The sequence below is a fragment of the Phyllobates terribilis genome, unplaced genomic scaffold (assembly GCF_046119375.1).
Source record: "Phyllobates terribilis strain yellow unplaced genomic scaffold, ASM4611937v1 Scaffold_2__4_contigs__length_985480577, whole genome shotgun sequence".
In the NCBI taxonomy this organism is placed as follows: Eukaryota; Metazoa; Chordata; class Amphibia; order Anura; family Dendrobatidae; genus Phyllobates; species Phyllobates terribilis.
Window position 1 is genome coordinate 323,617,884 of NW_027362762.1, and position 17,456 is coordinate 323,635,339.

Sequence of the window (17,456 nt, forward strand, 5' to 3'; positions counted from 1 at the left end):
TAATTGTCTCTACTCTTATTCTGAAGAAAGTCATGGACTTCCTGGTGAGGTTGTGATACTTGTGTGGCTACACCGTGTACCGTCCGGCCCAGGAGGGAGAGCAAGATATGGAAAAGGAGCGAATTAAAGGGAATCTGTCAGGTGTTCATGCAAATGACAGAAAGAAGCGGAGTTCTGTTACATAAAGGTTTGTATGATTAGGAACTCTATTTCACCCCACCCACACTGTGTGCACAATTATTATTACAGGAGTATTTTGACCATATCATTTTTATGCAGATTTGCCAATTCCAAGCTATATAAACTTCAGTGCTTATGGATGAAGCAGATCAGGTGATGGGTATTTGTGCAATGGCAGAGGATGTTGCCTAAGGATATCCTTGGGCAGAATTATTAGGTAGCTTGTTTTCAAGATATTTGGATGTGATCACAAAACCATCAAGTTTTGTTGCAAGTAGTCAATAGGGTAGCAAAAAACTTGTTAAGAAAAAAAGGCGCACGTTAAAGCACCATTCCAGTTTTTTTGTTACTGCAGAACAGGAGTTGCACTATTAATCTAAGGTCTCTGCACCTAGTATTATACTCAGCTTTTCCCAGCGTCACTCCAGTCTCGCGCCACCATCTTGTGACAGCAACTTCTGACAGACCAGAGGTAATGGTCAAAAGCTCTGAATTCGAGACTATGACAGCCAGAACGAGGCGAGAACGAGGCTCTCATAGACTTGCATTGAGAAGTGACCTCCAGCTTGCTCCAGAAAACATTGGAGTGATCTGGCAGGTCCCAAACTGCTGGTGACTGACCAGAGTGACACGGATAAAAGATGAAGATAGCGGCTGGTGAGTGTAAGACTAAGGACCTTATTTATTTTACTCACTTATATAGCGCCATTAGGGAGGAAACCGGAGAACCCGGGGGAAACCCACGCAAACAAGGGGAGAATATACAAACTCCTTGCAGATGCTGTCCTTGGTGGGATTTCAATCCAGGACCCCAGCGCTGCAAGACTGCAGTGCTAACCACTGAGCCACCGTGCTGCCCCTGACCTTAAATTAGTAGCACAACTCCAGTACTGAATTTAAAAAAAAAACACTTAAGTGGTGTCTTAAGATTTGAGAAAAATCAAACATGAAGTAACCAGGCAGCCATTATCCTTCAGTGCTGTCATATTCTACAACCCCTGGCAAAAATTATGGAATCACCGGACTCGGAGGATGTTCATTCAGTTTTTTAATGTTGTTGAAAAAAAGCAGATCACAGACATGGCACAAAACTAAAGTTATTTCAAATGGCAACTTTAGGGCTTTAAGAAACACTAAAAGAAATCAAGAGAAAAAATGAGGTACTAAGTAAGGGTAATTTTTTTTCAGACCAAGCAGAGGGAAAAATTATGGAATCACTCAATTCTGAGGAAAAAATTATGGAATCACCCTGTAAATTTTCATTTCCAAAACTAACACCTGCATCAAATTAGATCTGCTCATTAGACTGCATCTAAAAAGGAGTAATCACACCTTGCAGAGCTGTTACACCAAGTGGACTGACATGAATCATGGCTCCAACACGAGAGATGTCAATTGAAACAAAGAAGAGGATTATCAAATTCTTAAAAGATGGTAAATCATCACGCAATGTTGCAAAAGATGTTGGTTGTTCACAGTCAGCTGTGTCTAAAATCTGGACCAAATACAAACAACATGGGAAGGTTGTTAAAGGCAAACATACTGGTAGACCAAGGAAGACATCAAAGCGTCAAGACCGGAAACTTAAACCATTATGTCTCCAAAACAGGAAATGCACAACAAAACAAATGAGGAACGAATGGGAGGAAACTGGAGTCAATGTCTGTGACCGAACTGTAAGAAACCACCTAAAGGAAATGGGATTTACATACAGAAAAGCTAAACATAAGCCATCATTAACACCTAAACAGAAAAAAACAAGGTTACAATGGGCTAAGGAAAAGCAATCGTGGACTGTGGATGACTAGATGAAAGTCATATTCAGTGATGAATCGCGAATCTACATTGGGCAAGGTGATGATGCTGGAACTTTTGTTTGGTGCCGTTCCAATGAGATTTATAAAGATGACTGCATAAAGAGAACATGCAAATTTCCACAGTCATTGATGATATGGGGCTGCATGTCAGGTAAAGGCACTGGGGAGATGGCTGTCATTACATCTTCAATAAATGCCCAAGTTTACATTGAGATTTTGGACAGTTTTCTTATCCCATCAAATTGAAAGGATGCTTGGGGATAATGATGATGACATAATTTTTCAAGATGATAATGTATTCTGCCATAGAGCAAAAACTGTGAAAACATTCCTTGAAAGAAGACACATAAGGTCAATGTCATGGCCTGCAAATAGTCCGGATCTCAATCCAATTGAAAATCTTTGGTGGAAGTTGAAGAAAATGGTCCATGACAAGGCTCCAACCTGCAAAGCTGATCTGGCAACAGCAATCAGAGAAAGTTGGAGCCAGATTGATGAAGAGTACTGTTTGTCACTCATTAAGACCATGCCTCAGAGACTGCAAGCTGTTATTAAAGCCAGAGGTGGTGCAACAAAATACTAGTGATGTATTGGGAGTGTTCTTTTGTGTGTTTGTTTTTCATGATTCCATAATTTTTTCCTCAGAATTGAGTGATTCCATAATTTTTTCCCTCTGCTTGGTCTGAAAAACATTACCCTTACAGAGTATCACATTTTTAATCTTGATTTCTTTTAGTGTTTCTTAAAGCCCTAAAGTTGCCATTTGAAATGACTTTAGTTTTGTGCCATGTCTGTGATCTGCTTTTTTTCAACAACATTAAACAACTGAATGAACATCCTCCGAGCCCGGTGATTCCATAATTTTTGCCAGGGGTTGTACAACTGCAACTTCCTTGGAGGCCCAGAAGTACAAGGTGTTAAGTGCTCAGAGACATCGCCAAGGTAAGGAGGCTGAAACCCGACCACTACTGAACAAGACACAGAAGTTGAAACGTCAAGACTGGGCCAAGAAATATCTGAAGACAAATTTTACAAAAGTTTTATGGACTGATGAGATGAGAGTGACTCTTGACGGACCAGATGGGTGGGCCCGTGGCTGGATGGGCACAGACCTCCACTTCGACTCAGATGCCAGCAAGGTGGAGGTGGGGTACTACTATTAAAAATTATTAAAAATGAGCTAGTTGGACCTTTTCAGGTTGAAGATGGACTTAAAATCAACTCCCAAACCTACTTCCAGTTTTTAGAAGACACTTTCTTCAAGCAGTGGTTATAGGAACAAGTCTGCATCTTTCAAGAAAACCCTGATTTTTATGCAGGTTACTATTCCATCAAATGCATTAAAGTATCCACTACTTGTCTAGCCTTTCTTGGCCCAGTCTTGACGTTTCAACTTCGGTGTCTTGTTCAGTGGTGGTTGAGTTTCAGTGTACCTAACCTTGGCCATGGCTTGAGCACTGAACACCTTGTACTTCTGGGTCTCGAGATAGGTTGCCGTTCTGAAATATGACAACACTGGAGGATAATGGGTTCCTGATAGCTTCACATTTGATTCTTACCAAATATTAAGCAGTTAAAGTACATCTTGTTTTATCAACACGTTTTTGCGACTGATGACTATTGCAACAAAACTTTTGATGGTTCTGTGATCACCCCGCAATATCTTTCAAAAGTGCTGCATCCCTCTGTAAAACTTATTGTAACAATTTTTAAGTTTTCAGCTAAATGTCTTTTTTTACCTATTTTTCCTGAGGAGAACAATCTGCCTAATAATTGTGCACACCTTGATAAAGGGTGTTGTATGTTTAGGAAGCATCCTCCTCATTATACAAATACACATCACCTGATCAGCTTTATCAAATAAGCACTCAAGTTTATACAGCGTCGAGTTGGAAAATCTGCATAAAAATGATGATGTAGTCAGAATACTTCTATAATAAGTCTGCACACATTGGACACGGACTGTCAGCACCCTCTGTAACTACACTCATACAGGGCTGTCAGTCACTGTGCGGGGGGAGGGTGCTTAGGATGCTCACCGTCCCCTTTATGAGTGCTGTAAGAAGTGCTTGGCTTTTTACTCTGAAATCCTGCTCCCATAGTCTACACATAACAGGGCCAAGCATCTCCCCCTTATTGTATCCCGCTTTCAGAAAAAGTAGGATAAATTACCGGACAGGTTGGCTTTATCATAGAGCCAAAGAGGACTATTGTTTCTGGAATGCCATTTTTGAAGGGTATGGTGTGAACGGAGCTCTATAACCAGGGCTGTGGAGTCGGAAAGCCAAACCTCCAACTCCAACTCCTCAATTTATATGACACCAACTCTGACTCCGACTCCCTCATACATGGCTCATGTTTAAGTGACAAATTTCCTGTAGCACAGATTCATCTCAGCTAAAAGTCTAGACCCTTAGATCAGGAATAGGACAGACATTTATAGGACATTTCATAACTCTCCCAAATTCTTATGAAAAAATATTCCCCACAAACTGCATTGAACTACTGTACACAATTTATTATATATTTCAGGAGTTGGAGTCGGTCCATTTTATACCGACTCCACCAAAATTTGATCTGACTCCGACTCCACAGCCCTGTCTATAACCTCAACTACTTTAATCTATTATACAGCCATATGCCAAAACGTTTAATCCCCTTCAATCGCTGCTAAATTACCTTAAATGGGCTGCAAACATCTCATCATATGGAGGTTCCAAAATCTGCTGACATTTGTCCTCGGGAGCAGACAGCTGAATGGTAAAAGAGCCGATTAGTAATACGTGCACTATGATGTAGTATACAATAATAGCTCTAATTAGGTCACATATTGTGTCATATAGATAGCAAATAAATCATTAATGGGGTTGTCCACTACTTCAACTACCCACTTCTTAAAGGGTTATTCCCACTAATCACTGGGGATCCGATGTGGAGCAAGTTCCCATGGACATGGGATAACCTCATCGCGTTTCAGCGATGTTGGTGGCTGGTCTGCTGGTCCGTGGGTGATATTGTTATACCATGAGAGCACAGCAGTCAATCATACTCACATTTCCCTTTGACGAAACTTGGATGTCCGAGGAAGGTGTGAAAGCTGCAGCGCTCATGAGGAACAATAATGTCACCTTAGTGCCAGCAGACCTGACATCGCCAAAACGTCATCAATGCAGGAAGCGAGTATCTGGGGTTTTATCATTATTTTACATAACAGAATATAGTATTTAACAGGGGTTGTTCACAACCCTTTAATATAATCTAGTACAAATGCTGATGTGACAGGTAGATCAGGGACAATTTCCTACCTGTAGTCTGGGGTTGGCGCTGTGTGCATGTCTAAATGAAACCAGCTCCGAACAAGCTGCGCCATTCTTCTCTTCAATAGCCTCTACCACCTATAATACAGAACACATACAAATTACCTCTGATTTATTCACAATGACCTTACAGCACAATAAATATTACAGGAAAAGTTAGAACTACTACAATGACAACAGATCTAAGAAAATGAAAAATAGTTTATACTGTAAAATGACTCAGCCGGTACACAGCAGGAGCAATTTTTAAAATTTTTTTTTATGGCAATTTTCAAGTGGGAGGTGTAGGGCTTGGTACTCATTAGGCAGCGGTTGAGGTAGGCACAGAAGTGTTTTCAGTGAAATCCATGCTGGTTTATTAAACAGCATAAACCGCTCAGGAAACAAAACAAAAAGAAACAGCCTTTTCTGGCACAAAGTGGAAACTCAAAGAACAATTTCCATACAACGTTGCGGGGTCGCCAGCTCAGGTTACTGTCCAGTCCTTAGGTCCTAACACAGACCAACACTCTGGAGATCCACACATCTCCAGACACAGCCCACAAATGAGACGCTTGGTCTCCATTTTATATACATGCCCTGCGGTGGGGATATGTGAGCAGCCAATCCCCCCCAACTCTTATGACGGCTCGTAAAAATTGAATGCGCAGACCGGTAGCTCTGGCGGCCATTTTCCTGCAGATCACAGCTCTAGGAAGATGGCCGCACATACCGGAAACCTGCGCAGGCCGTACTGATTCGCCGCCCACTGCCTGACATCTGCCGCAGCCCGGTACAGCCCGGGCTCAGCACAGTACAGGCCCCAGCCCGAGGCCCCGGCCTCAGCCCCAGGCCGAGGCCCCGGCCTCAGCCCCAGCCCGAGGCCCCGGCCTCAGCCCCAGCCCCAGCCCCAGCCCCAGCACAGGAACCGGCCAGGCTAAGGGCCTCAGCCAGGCACAAGTCCCGATACAGGCTCCACAGCATCTGACCTCTTCTGCTGCAGCCGTCGACTTCCTGAGGGACCCTGCCTCCTGTGACCCTCGCTCCAATGCCTCCCAGGTAAGATACCGTACCTATTCAGACTATAAGATGGACCCCCATCTTGTAAAAAATATTTTTTTATATTTTCCAGTCCAAAATTTGGGGTGCATCTTATGGTCCAGTACGATATCTATCTATCTATATGTGTATATACACACACACACACACACACACACACACACTACAGACCAAAAGTTTGGACACACCTTCTCATTTAAAGATTTTTCTGTATTTTCATGACTTTCACACTGAAGGCATCAAAACTATGAATTAACACATGTGGAATTATATACTTAACAAAAAAGTGTGAAACAACTGAAAATATGTCTTATATTCTAGGTTCTTCAAAGTAGCCACCTTTTGCTTTGATGACTGCTTTGCACACTCTTGGCATTCTCTTGATGAGCTTAAAGAGGTAGTCACCGGAAATGGTTTTCACTTCACAGGTGTGCCCTGTCAGGTTTAATAAGTGGGATTTCTTGCCTTATAAATAGGGTTAGGACCATCAGTTGTGTTGTGCAGAAGTCAGGTGGGTACACAGCTGATAGTCCTACTGAATAGACTGTTAGAATTTGTATAATGGCAAGAAAAAAGCAGCTAAGTAAAGAAAAACGAGTGCCCATCATTACTTTAAGAAACAAAGGTCAGTCAGTCCGAAAAATTGGGCAAACTTTGAAAGTGTTCCCAAGTGCAGTTGCAAAAACCATCAAGCGCTACAAAGAAACTGGCTCACATGAGGACTGCCCCAGTAAAGGAAGACCAAGAGTCACCTCTGCTTCTGAGGAGAAGTTTATCCGAGTCACCAGCCTCAGAAATCACAGGTTAACAGCAGCTCAGATTAGAGACCAGGTCAATGCCACACAGAGTTCTAGCAGCAGACACATCTCTACAACAACTGTTAAGAGGAGACTTTGTGCAGCAGGCCTTCATGGTAAAATAGCTGCTAGGAAACCAATGCTAAGGACAGGCAACAAGCAGAAGAGACTTGTTTGGGCTAAAGAACACAAGGAATGGACATTAGACCAGTGGAAATCTGTGCTTTGGTCTCATGAGTCCAAATTTGAGACCTTTGGTTCCAACCACCGTGTCTTTGTGCGACACAGAAAAGGTGAACGGATGGACTCTACATGCCTGGTTCCCACCGTGAAGCATGGAGGAGAAGGTGTGATGGTGTGGGGGTGCTTTGCTGGTGACACTGTTGGGGATTTATTCAAAATTGAAGGCATACTGAACCAGCATGGCTACCACAGCATCTTGCAGAGGCATGCTATTCCATCCGGTTTGCGTTTAGTTGGACCATCATTTATTTTTCAACAGGACAATGACCCCAAACACACTTCCAGGCTGTGTAAGGGCTATATGACCAAGAAGGAGAGTGATGGGGTGCTACGCCAGATGACCTGGCCTCCACAGTCACCAGACCTGAACCCAATCGAGATGGTTTGGGGTGAGCTTGACTGCAGAGTGAAGGCAAAAGGGCCAACAAGTGCTAAGCATCTCTGGGAACTCCTTCAAGATTGTTGGAAGACCATTTCCAGTGACTACCTCTTGAAGCTCATCAAGAGAATGCCAAGAGTGTGCAAAGCAGTCATCAAAGCAAAAGGTGGCTACTTTAAAGAACCTAGAATATAAGACATATTTTCAGTTGTTTCACACTTTTTTGTTAAGTATATAATTCCACATGTGTTAATTCATAGTTTTGATGCCTTCAGTGTGAATGTACAATTTTCATAGTCATGAAAATACAGAAAAATCTTTAAATGAGAAGGTGTGTCCATACTTTTGGTCTGTACTGTATAATATTCACCTTCCTGTGAAGCGCGCGGCGTCCTCCAACGCTCCTTCCCTCGCTGCTGCCGGCGCGCGCGCGCTCCCCCTCTCTTAAAGGGGCCGCGCGCGTCGTCCTAAGGAGTCCCCGGCCAATTGCCGGAGAACTTCCCATATATAAGGCACCTCCTTCAAAATGGAGGTGCCCGAGCAAAGTTGTTTGCACTGTGTCTGATCTGTGCTTCAGCCCTCAGGTCCCCTCTGCTTGCCTGACTTCTCGTCCTGCCTGCCAGCCTGTTATCTGCCTGTTACCTGCCTTGGCTATCTGTCCGCTCACCTGGGAGCATCTGCCTGCCCTGTCTGTCAGACCGCTCACCTGGGAGCGTCCACCAGTTACCTGCCTGTTACCTGCCTCGTCTGTCTGCCTACTCACCTGGGAGCATCCACCAGTTACCTGCCTGTTACCTGACTCGTCTGTCTGCCCGCTCACCTGGGAGCACCCGCCTATTACCTGCTGTGTCCGTCAGCCCGCTCACCTGGGAGCGCCCACCAGTTACCTGCCTCGTCTGTCTGCCCGCTCACCTGGGAGCACCTGCCTGTTTCCTGTCAGCCTGCCTGGACACCCTGCCATCACTAGCTGTGACCACCTTCCGGGTAAACCTAAAGACTGCTACTTTCCCTGCTTTCTCGAACTGTGCCCACCTGTCAGCTACCAGAGACTTCCGCCTGCTTGCCGAGTCCATCTGCCATACCGGTCAGTCCCAGCCATCTGACCCGTGGGAGCCACCTGCTCTCTTACAAGGTCGTCCCCAGAGTAGCACCTGGTCCCTCAGCCCGGATCCTCCCTGGTCACGGTGTCGTTTGCTGCCGTACGACCAGGGTCGGTTCGGGTGGATACTTAGTCACGCCCCTCTGGGTCCCTCCTTGCACCTCGGCACAGAGGTTCTACCACCCGGACCCGTAACAGTTTGCTCGGACGATGGAACCTAGTGGCACCCAAGCCCCCTCGCTCTCTGACCTATACCAGGAAGTCTCCCGTCAGAGATCTCAACAGGAGTCCATCCTGAACCACCTGCGGAATGTCAACTCCCGACTGGACACACTGGCTGCTCCACCAGCAACCACCGCTGCCCATCAATACCATGGCATCCTGCTCTGGACCCCAGCTTTCTGCACCTCCTCGTTTTGGAGGCGACCCCGCTCAAGCTCGGGGCTTCATAAACCAGTGCACCCTGCACTTTGAACTCTTGGCACATCACTTTAACACCGACCGGGCCAAAGTGGCTTTCATCATGTCCCATCTCACTGGGGAAGCACTGGCTTGGCTAAATCCCCTGTGGGAGAGAGGGGATCCCCTAGTATCCAACTTGTCAGCTTTCCTCACTGCTTTCCGGAAAGTCTTTGATGAACCGGGACGAAAGACCTCGTCAGCCTCCTCTCTGCTACGTCTCCGCCAAGGGAGTCTCACCGTAGGCCAATATGCCATACGGTTCCGTACCCTCACTTCAGAACTTGCCTGGGATAACGAGGCCCTGCTGTCCGTCTTCTGGGAGGGTCTTTCCGGTCGGATTAAAGATGAACTTGCCGGTCGTGACATCCGTACCACCCTGGACGACCTGGTGTCACTTGCTACCCGGATTGACATCCGGTTCCAGGAACGTACCAAGGAAACCACCCGTGAGAGAAGGTTTCCCCGCCTTGCTCCTAACTTCCAGAGACCTGTCTCTTCTTCAGTCACCCCCCGGGCGCACTCACCAGAGCCCATGCAGGTCGACCAGACCAAATTGGTCAAATCCCGCCAGGAGTCACGCCGGGCCGAGGGGAGCTGTTTCTATTGTGGCAGCAAGGAGCACCTGATTCATTCCTGCCCGGAGAGGCCGGGAAACGCCGGTGTCTAAGATCGCTCGGAGAGGTCGTCCTAGACAAAAGTAGGTCCTCTCCTTCCCTGACTTTGTCTGTCTCTCTCTCCTGGGGAGAGGATCGGCACTTTGAAAACGCTCACCTGGATTCTGGAGCGGCTGGGAACCTCATCTCCCAGTCCTTAGTAGAGAGATATCGTATTCCCACCAAGCCTCTCACTGAACCTTTGTCAGTTGCCTCCGTGGATGGTAAACTCCTTCCAGTACCCATCCTACTCGTCACTGAACCCTTAACTCTGCAGGTGGGAATGCTGCACTCTGAGAAGATCTCCTTCCATGTGCTATCCAGACTCTCTCACTCCCTGTTGCTAGGTCTACCTTGGCTCCAGACACATGAACCCGTATTGAACTGGCGATCCGGCGAAGTACTCCGGTGGGGTCCAGACTGCCATAAGACCTGCCTGGTTCCGGTCCGCCCAGCTCGCCCTCCGCCTACTCCAGCTAATCTACCCGGTCTCCCGGCTCCATACTGGTCCTATGCGGACGTTTTCGGTAAAAAGGAAGCAGAGACGTTGGCACTCCATAGGCCATATGACTGCCCGATCGACCTGGTACCTGGCACCACTCCTCCACGTGGGCGTATCTACCCGTTGTCTGCGGCCGAAACCCGGGCCATGTCTGAATACATTGAAGAGAATCTGGCTAGGGGATTTATCCGAAAATCTACCTCCCCGGCTGAAGCCGGATTCTTCTTTGTCAAAAAGAAAGACGGCTCGCTACGTCCCTGTATTGACTACAGAGTACTCAATCTAATCACTGTAAAAAACAAATACCCCCTGCCGCTCATCTCCGAATTGTTTGACCGTCTCAAAGGCGCCAGGATCTTCTCCAAGCTGGATCTACGAGGAGCATATAACCTGGTCCGTATCCGTCAAGGAGACGAGTGGAAGACAGCATTCAATACCCGGGAAGGTCACTATGAGTACCTTGTGATGCCCTTTGGTCTCTGTAACGCCCCCGCTGTCTTTCAAGAGCTGGTCAACGACATCTTCCGTGACCTCCTGTACTCCTGCGCAGTGGTTTACCTGGACGATATCTTGGTCTTCTCTCCGGATCTCCCCACACACCGGAGGGATGTTCGTCAGGTCCTGCTTAGGCTTCGGCAGAACCACCTCTATGCCAAATAAAAGAAGTGCCTCTTCGACCATACCTCCCTTCCATTCTTGGGCTATGCTATCTCCCAGACAGGTCTACAAATGGATCCCGAGAAGCTCTCTTCTGTTCTAAAATGGCCCCGTCCAGAAGGTTTGAAGGCGATACAGCGATTCCTGGGCTTCGCCAATTACTATCGTCTTTTCATCCCACACTTCTCGTCCCGGACTGCTCCCATATCTGCGCTTACCCGGAAGGGGGCAAATCCCAAGGTATGGTCGCCTGAAGCCGAGGAGGCCTTCCTTTCCTTAAAGAGAGCCTTCGCCTCTGCCCCCGTCCTGCATCGTCCGGACTGTAATAAACAATTCTACCTGGAGGTTGATTCCTCCTCCTCCGGAGCCGGAGCGGTACTCACCCAAAAATCTTCTACCGGGAGAATGGTAACCTGCGGCTTCTTCTCCAAAATCTTCTCCTCGTCTGAGCGCAACTACTCCATAGGAGACCGTGAATTGCTAGCCGTCAAATTGGCACTGGGAGAGTGGCGCTATCTGCTAGAAGGGGCTCTTTACCCGGTAATCATCTACACGGATCACAAAAACCTGGCATATCTCCAAAATGCCCAAAGACTCAATCCTCGCCAGGCCCGGTGGTCGTTGTTTTTTGCCCGCTTCGACTTCATTCTTCATTTCCGCCCGGCGGACAAGAACGTCAAAGCTGATGCCTTGTCCCGGTCCTTCCTGTCCTCCGATCAAGAGGAGGAGCCTACGCACATCATTAACTCCTCCAAGGTGATGAATGTGGCAAGCTTGGATCTGACTCGTCTTCCACCCGGAAAGACGTTTGTAGCAGTACCAGATCGGGAGAGGGTTCTTCGCTGGGGACATTCCTCTAAACTAGCTGGCCATGCTGGCCAAAAGAAGACCTTCCAGCTCATTACCCGGCATTACTGGTGGCCTACCCTGCGTAAGGACGTTGTAAACTTCGTTGCGGCCTGTTCATCCTGTGCCCGTAACAAAGTTCCCAGACATCTACCAGCTGGCCATCTCCTGCCCCTGCCCGTACCTGCTGTTCCTTGGCAGCACATTGCTATGGACTTTATCACCGATCTTCCTGTTTCTGCCGGTTGTACAGTCATTTGGGTGGTCGTTGACCGCTTTTCTAAAATGGCCCACTTCATTCCCCTGCCTGGTCTCCCATCTGCACCCGAGCTAGCTAAAGACTTTATCCGCCACATCTTCCGTCTCCATGGCCTACCCCTCCACATCGTGTCGGATCGTGGGGTTCAGTTCACCTCACGCTTCTGGAGTGCCACATGTAAGCTGCTAGACGTCACCCTGGATTTCTCCTCCGCTTACCACCCACAGTCCAATGGTCAAGTGGAGCGGATCAATCAGATCCTGACCAGCTACCTCCGGCACTTCGTTAATGCCCACCATTCGGATTGGGTGGATCTACTACCATGGGCCGAGTTCTCTTATAATAACCATGAGAGCGAATCCTCTTCCCAATCCCCGTTCTTTATAGTCGGTGGCCAACATCCCCGGATTCCAGTTCCTGTCTCCGCTTCTGTGGACAATCCTGCCGCAGAGTCTCTTGTCAGCGAATTTTCTACTATTTGGGAGAGTACCAGGTCCGCTCTTCTTCTGTCCACCGAGAGGATGAAGAGATATGCTGATAAGAGATGTCTGGATCCACCTCAATTCCGTCCGGGAGACAAGGTTTGGCTCTCTTCCAAATATGTGCGGCTCAAAGTACCCTCCTACAAGTTGGGCCCCCGGTTCATCGGACCCTTCGAAGTCCTCAGGCAAATTAACCCAGTGGCCTTCAAATTAAAACTCCCGGCCACCCTACGCATTCCCAACTCCTTCCACGTATCCCTCCTCAAACCCATTGTCCTTAACACTTTTTCCGACAATCCAGGTACTCCTCCTACTCCGCTTTCTGCTGAGGACGTCTTTGAAGTGGAGAGCATCCTGGCCACCAAGAGGGTAAGAGGGAGAACCTTTTTTCTGATGGTTTGGAAGGGGTTTGGTCCTGAGGAAAGAACTTGGGAACCCAGGGAGAACATCAACGCTCCGCTTCTCCTTGAGAAATTTCTCTCTGGCCTAAAAAGGGGGGTACTGTTGCATCGGCGTCTCTGCCTCTTGCTAGGCAGAGACGCCGTCCCTCTCACCTTCCTGTTCAGCGTGCGGCGTCCTCCAACGCTCCTTCCCTCGCTGCTGCCGGCGCGCGCTCCGTCCCGGGCACTGTGCTTAGGGCGCGCGCGCTCCCTCTCTCTTAAAGGGGCCGCGCACGTCGTTGTAAGGAGTCCCCGGCCAATTGCCGGAGAACTTCCCATATATAAGGCACCTCCTCCAAAATGGAGGTGCCCGAGCAAAGTTGTTTGCACTGTGTCTGATCTGTGCTTCAGCCCTCAGGTCCCGCTGCTTGCCTGACTTCTCGTCCTGCCTGCCAGCCTGTTATCTGCCCGTTACCTGCCTTGGCTATCTGTCCGCTCACCTGGGAGCATCCGCCTGCCCTGTCTGTCAGACCGCTCACCTGGGAGTGTCCACCAGTTACCTGCCTGTTACCTGCCTTGGCTATCTGTCCGCTCACCTGGGAGCATCTGCCTGCCCTGTCTGTCAGACCGCTCACCTGGGAGCGTCCACCAGTTACCTGCCTCGTCTGTCTGCCTGCTCACCTGGGAGCGTCCACCAGTTACCTGCCTGTTACCTGCCTCGTCTGTCTGCCCGCTCACCTGGGAGCACCCGCCAATTACCTGCTGTGTCCGTCAGCCCGCTCACCTGGGAGCGCCCACCAGTTACCTGCCACTTACCTGCCTCGTCTGTCTGACCGCTCACCTGGGAGCACCTGCCTGTTTCCTGCCAGTCTGCTGGACACCCTGCCGTCACTTGCTGTGACCACCTTCCTGGTAAACCTAAAGACTGCTACTTTCCCTGCTTTCTCGAACTGTGCCCACCTGTCAGCTACCAGAGACTTCCGCCTGCTTGCCGTGTCCATCTGCCATACCAGTCAGTCCCAGCCATCTGACCCGTGGGAGCCACCTGCTCTCTTACAAGGTCGTCCCCAGAGTAGCACCTGGTCCCTCAGCCCGGATCCTCCCTGGTCACGGTGTCGTTTGCGGCCGTACGACCAGGGTCGGTTCGGGTGGATACTTAGTCACGCCCCTCTGGGTCCCTCCTTGCACCTCGGCACAGAGGTTCCACCACCCGGACCCGTAACATACAGTACAGACCAAAAGTTTGGACACACTTTCTCATTTAAAGATTTTTCTGTATTTTCTTGACTTTGAAAATTGTACATTCACACTGAAGGCATCAAAACTATGAATTAACACATGTGGAATTATATACTTAACAAAAAAGTGTGAAACAACTGAAAATATGTCTTATATTCTAGGTTCTTCAAAGTAGCCACTTTTTGCTTTAATGACTGCTTTGCACACTCTTGGCATTCTCTTGATGAGCTTCAAGAGGTAGTCACTGGAAATGGTTTTCACTTCACAGGTGTGCCCTGTCAGGTTTAATAAGTGGGATTTCTTGCCTTATAAATGGGGTTGGGACCATCAGTTGTGTTGTGCAGAAGTCTGGTGGATACACAGCTGATAGTCCTACTGAATAGACTGTTAGAATTTGTATTATGGCAAGAAAAAAGCAGCTAAGTAAAGAAAAACGAGTGGCCATCATTACTTTAAGAAATGAAGGTCAATCAGTCTGAAAAATTGGGAAAACTTTGAAAGTGTCCCCAAGTGCAGTTGCAAAAACCATCATGCGCTACAAAGAAACTGGCTCACATGAGGACCGCCCCAGGAAAGCAAGACCAAGAGTCACCTCTGCTTCTGAGGATAAGTTTATCCGAGTCACCAGCCTCAGAAATTGCAGTTTAACAGCAGCTCCGATTAGAGACCAGGTCAATGCCACACAGAGTTCTAGCAGCAGACACATCTCTACAACAACTGTTAAGAGGAGACTTTGTGCAGCAGGCCTTCATGGTAAAATAGCTGCTAGGAAACCACTGCTAAGGACAGGCAACAAGCAGAAGAGACTTGTTTGGGCTAAAGAACACAAGGAATGGACATTAGACCAGTTGAAATCTGTGCTTTGGTCTGATGAGTCCAAATTTGAGATCTTTGGTTCCAACTACCGTGTCTTTGTGCGACGCAGAAAAGGTGAACGGATGGACTCTACATGCCTGGTTCCCACTATGAAGCATGGAGGAGGAGGTGTGATGGTGCTTTGCTGGTGACACTGTTGGGGATTTATTCAAAATTGAAGGCATACTGAACCAGCATGGCTACCACAGCATCTTGCAGAGGCATGCTATTCCATCCGGTTTGCGTTTAGTTGGACCATCATTTATTTTTCAACAGGACAATGACCCCAAACACAACTCCAGGCTGTGTAAGGGCTATTTGACCAAGAGGGAGAGTTATGGGGTGCTACGCCAGATGACCTGGCCTCCACAGTCACCAGACCTGAACCCAATCGAGATGGTTTGGGGTGAGCTAGACCGCAGAGTGAAGGCAAAAGGGCCAACAAGTGTTAAGCATCTCTGGGAACTCCTTCAAGATTGTTGGAAGATCATTTCCGGTGACTACCTCTTGAAGCTCATCAAGAGAATGCCAAGAGTGTGTAAAGAAGTCATCAAAGCAAAAGGTGGCTACTTTGAAGAACCTAGAATATAAGACATATTTTCAGTTGTTTCACACTTTTTTGTAAAGTATATAATTCCCCTATGTTAATTCATAGTTTTGATGCCTTCAGTGTGAATGTACAATTTTCAAAGTCATGAAAATACAGAAAAATCTTTAAATGAGGAGGTGTGTCCAAACTTTTGGTCTGTACTGTATATTAGTAAGATGGCTGCCGGACAGGTCCTTGAGGGGAGATATGCATCACCCAGGTTGGTAGCTTCAGTGATGTAAAACCGGGAAAGCATGCTCCAGCATGTTTAGTGCTGAGAGGGTTAATAGAGCGTGTCAGGGACGATTTTTTCGAGCAGTCATAAGAGATGGGCGGGATTGGCTGCTCACATATCCCCACCCCAGGGCCCGTGTATAAAATGGAGACCGAGTGTCTCATTCAGGTCTGTGGCTGGAGGTGTGGAGACCTCCAGCGCGTCTGTGCTACAGGACACTGACTGGTAGCGGGCGAACCCGCAGCACTGTATGGACTGTTTTTCTTGTTTTGTTACTTTGTGCCAGACAACAGGGCTGTGGAGTCGGAGTCGTGGAGTCGGTGTCCATTTTGGCGGAGTTGGAATCGGAGTCGGTATAAAACGGACTGACTCCAACTCCTAAAATATATAATAAATTGGGTACAGTAGTTTAATGCAGTTTGTGGGGAATATTTTTTTCATAAGAATTTGGGAAAGTTATGAAACATTGTCCTATAAATGTCTGTCCTATTCCTGATCTAAGGGTCTAGACTTTTAGCTGAGATGAATCTGTGATACAGTAAATTTATCACTTAAATATGAGCCATGTATGAGGGAGTCGGAGTCATGGAAATTGAGGAGTCGGAGTTGGAGTCTGAGGTTTGGCTTACTGACTCCACAGCCCTGCCGGACAAGGCTATGTTTCATTTACCTGGAGAGTGTGGTTTATGTAGTCCGAATAAACCCACCTTGGACATTTTTAAAGAAACTGACTCCTGTGACTACCTTAAAAGCGGCTGAGTGAGTACCAACCCCCTTATATATATTTATTTATTACACATACATATATATAATTTTTTTTTCAGTTTATATTTTGAAGTATACGCATAAATTCTACAAGGTCCATAAATCCAAAAATTAAAATGGTTGTACCTGTTGTAAATACTGATTGATGGTAATATGTGCCATTTTCTCCACTAAATTATGAAACACAGGCCCTGTTGGGAAAAAAATGTCAGAAACAGAGATGAAGATGTGCAAGAAACCGCACAAAGGTGTTTCATCCATCCAGATCAGCCCCAACAAACTTGTACAGTGTAATAAAGCCAATGGAAATACTCACGCAAAATTAAAATGATCAATTAATTCAAACAAGTTAATCAACAAATATTAAATCAATGCATAAAATCAGATAAAAGGAGTTGTACTTCAGAGAATAACAACAGGTAAGTATAAATTAATTGCGTGTGCCCTACGAATTGTTAACCATCTAGACAAGTAATAGCTCATATGCATGGATTAATCTGGAAGAAATTTGATGGTAGAAACCCATATGGAGAAAAGTATACCATTGTTTGATTGCATTCAGATCTATAAATGATTCAAACCATAAACAATGTAATGTCTCCACCTAGTGGTATATTGCAGTATAAATTCAGATGCAAGAATTCAATAAACAGATCCATGAT

At 47.1% G+C, this 17,456-nt stretch overlaps 1 protein-coding gene across 1 annotated transcript in view; it reads right to left on the reverse strand.

The window, feature by feature from the left end:
• The window catches only part of PCID2 (PCI domain containing 2), a 67,457-nt gene that overhangs the window by 44,837 nt on the left and 5,164 nt on the right, over positions 1-17,456 (reverse strand). The window contains exons 2-4 of the mRNA XM_073664408.1: positions 16,921-16,985; positions 5,303-5,392; positions 4,677-4,750 (exon numbers count right to left, since the gene is read on the reverse strand). Coding sequence (XP_073520509.1) covers positions 4,677-4,750; positions 5,303-5,392; positions 16,921-16,956 — 200 coding nt within the window. The 5' untranslated portion in view covers positions 16,957-16,985. The remainder of the gene's footprint in view (positions 1-4,676; positions 4,751-5,302; positions 5,393-16,920; positions 16,986-17,456) is intronic.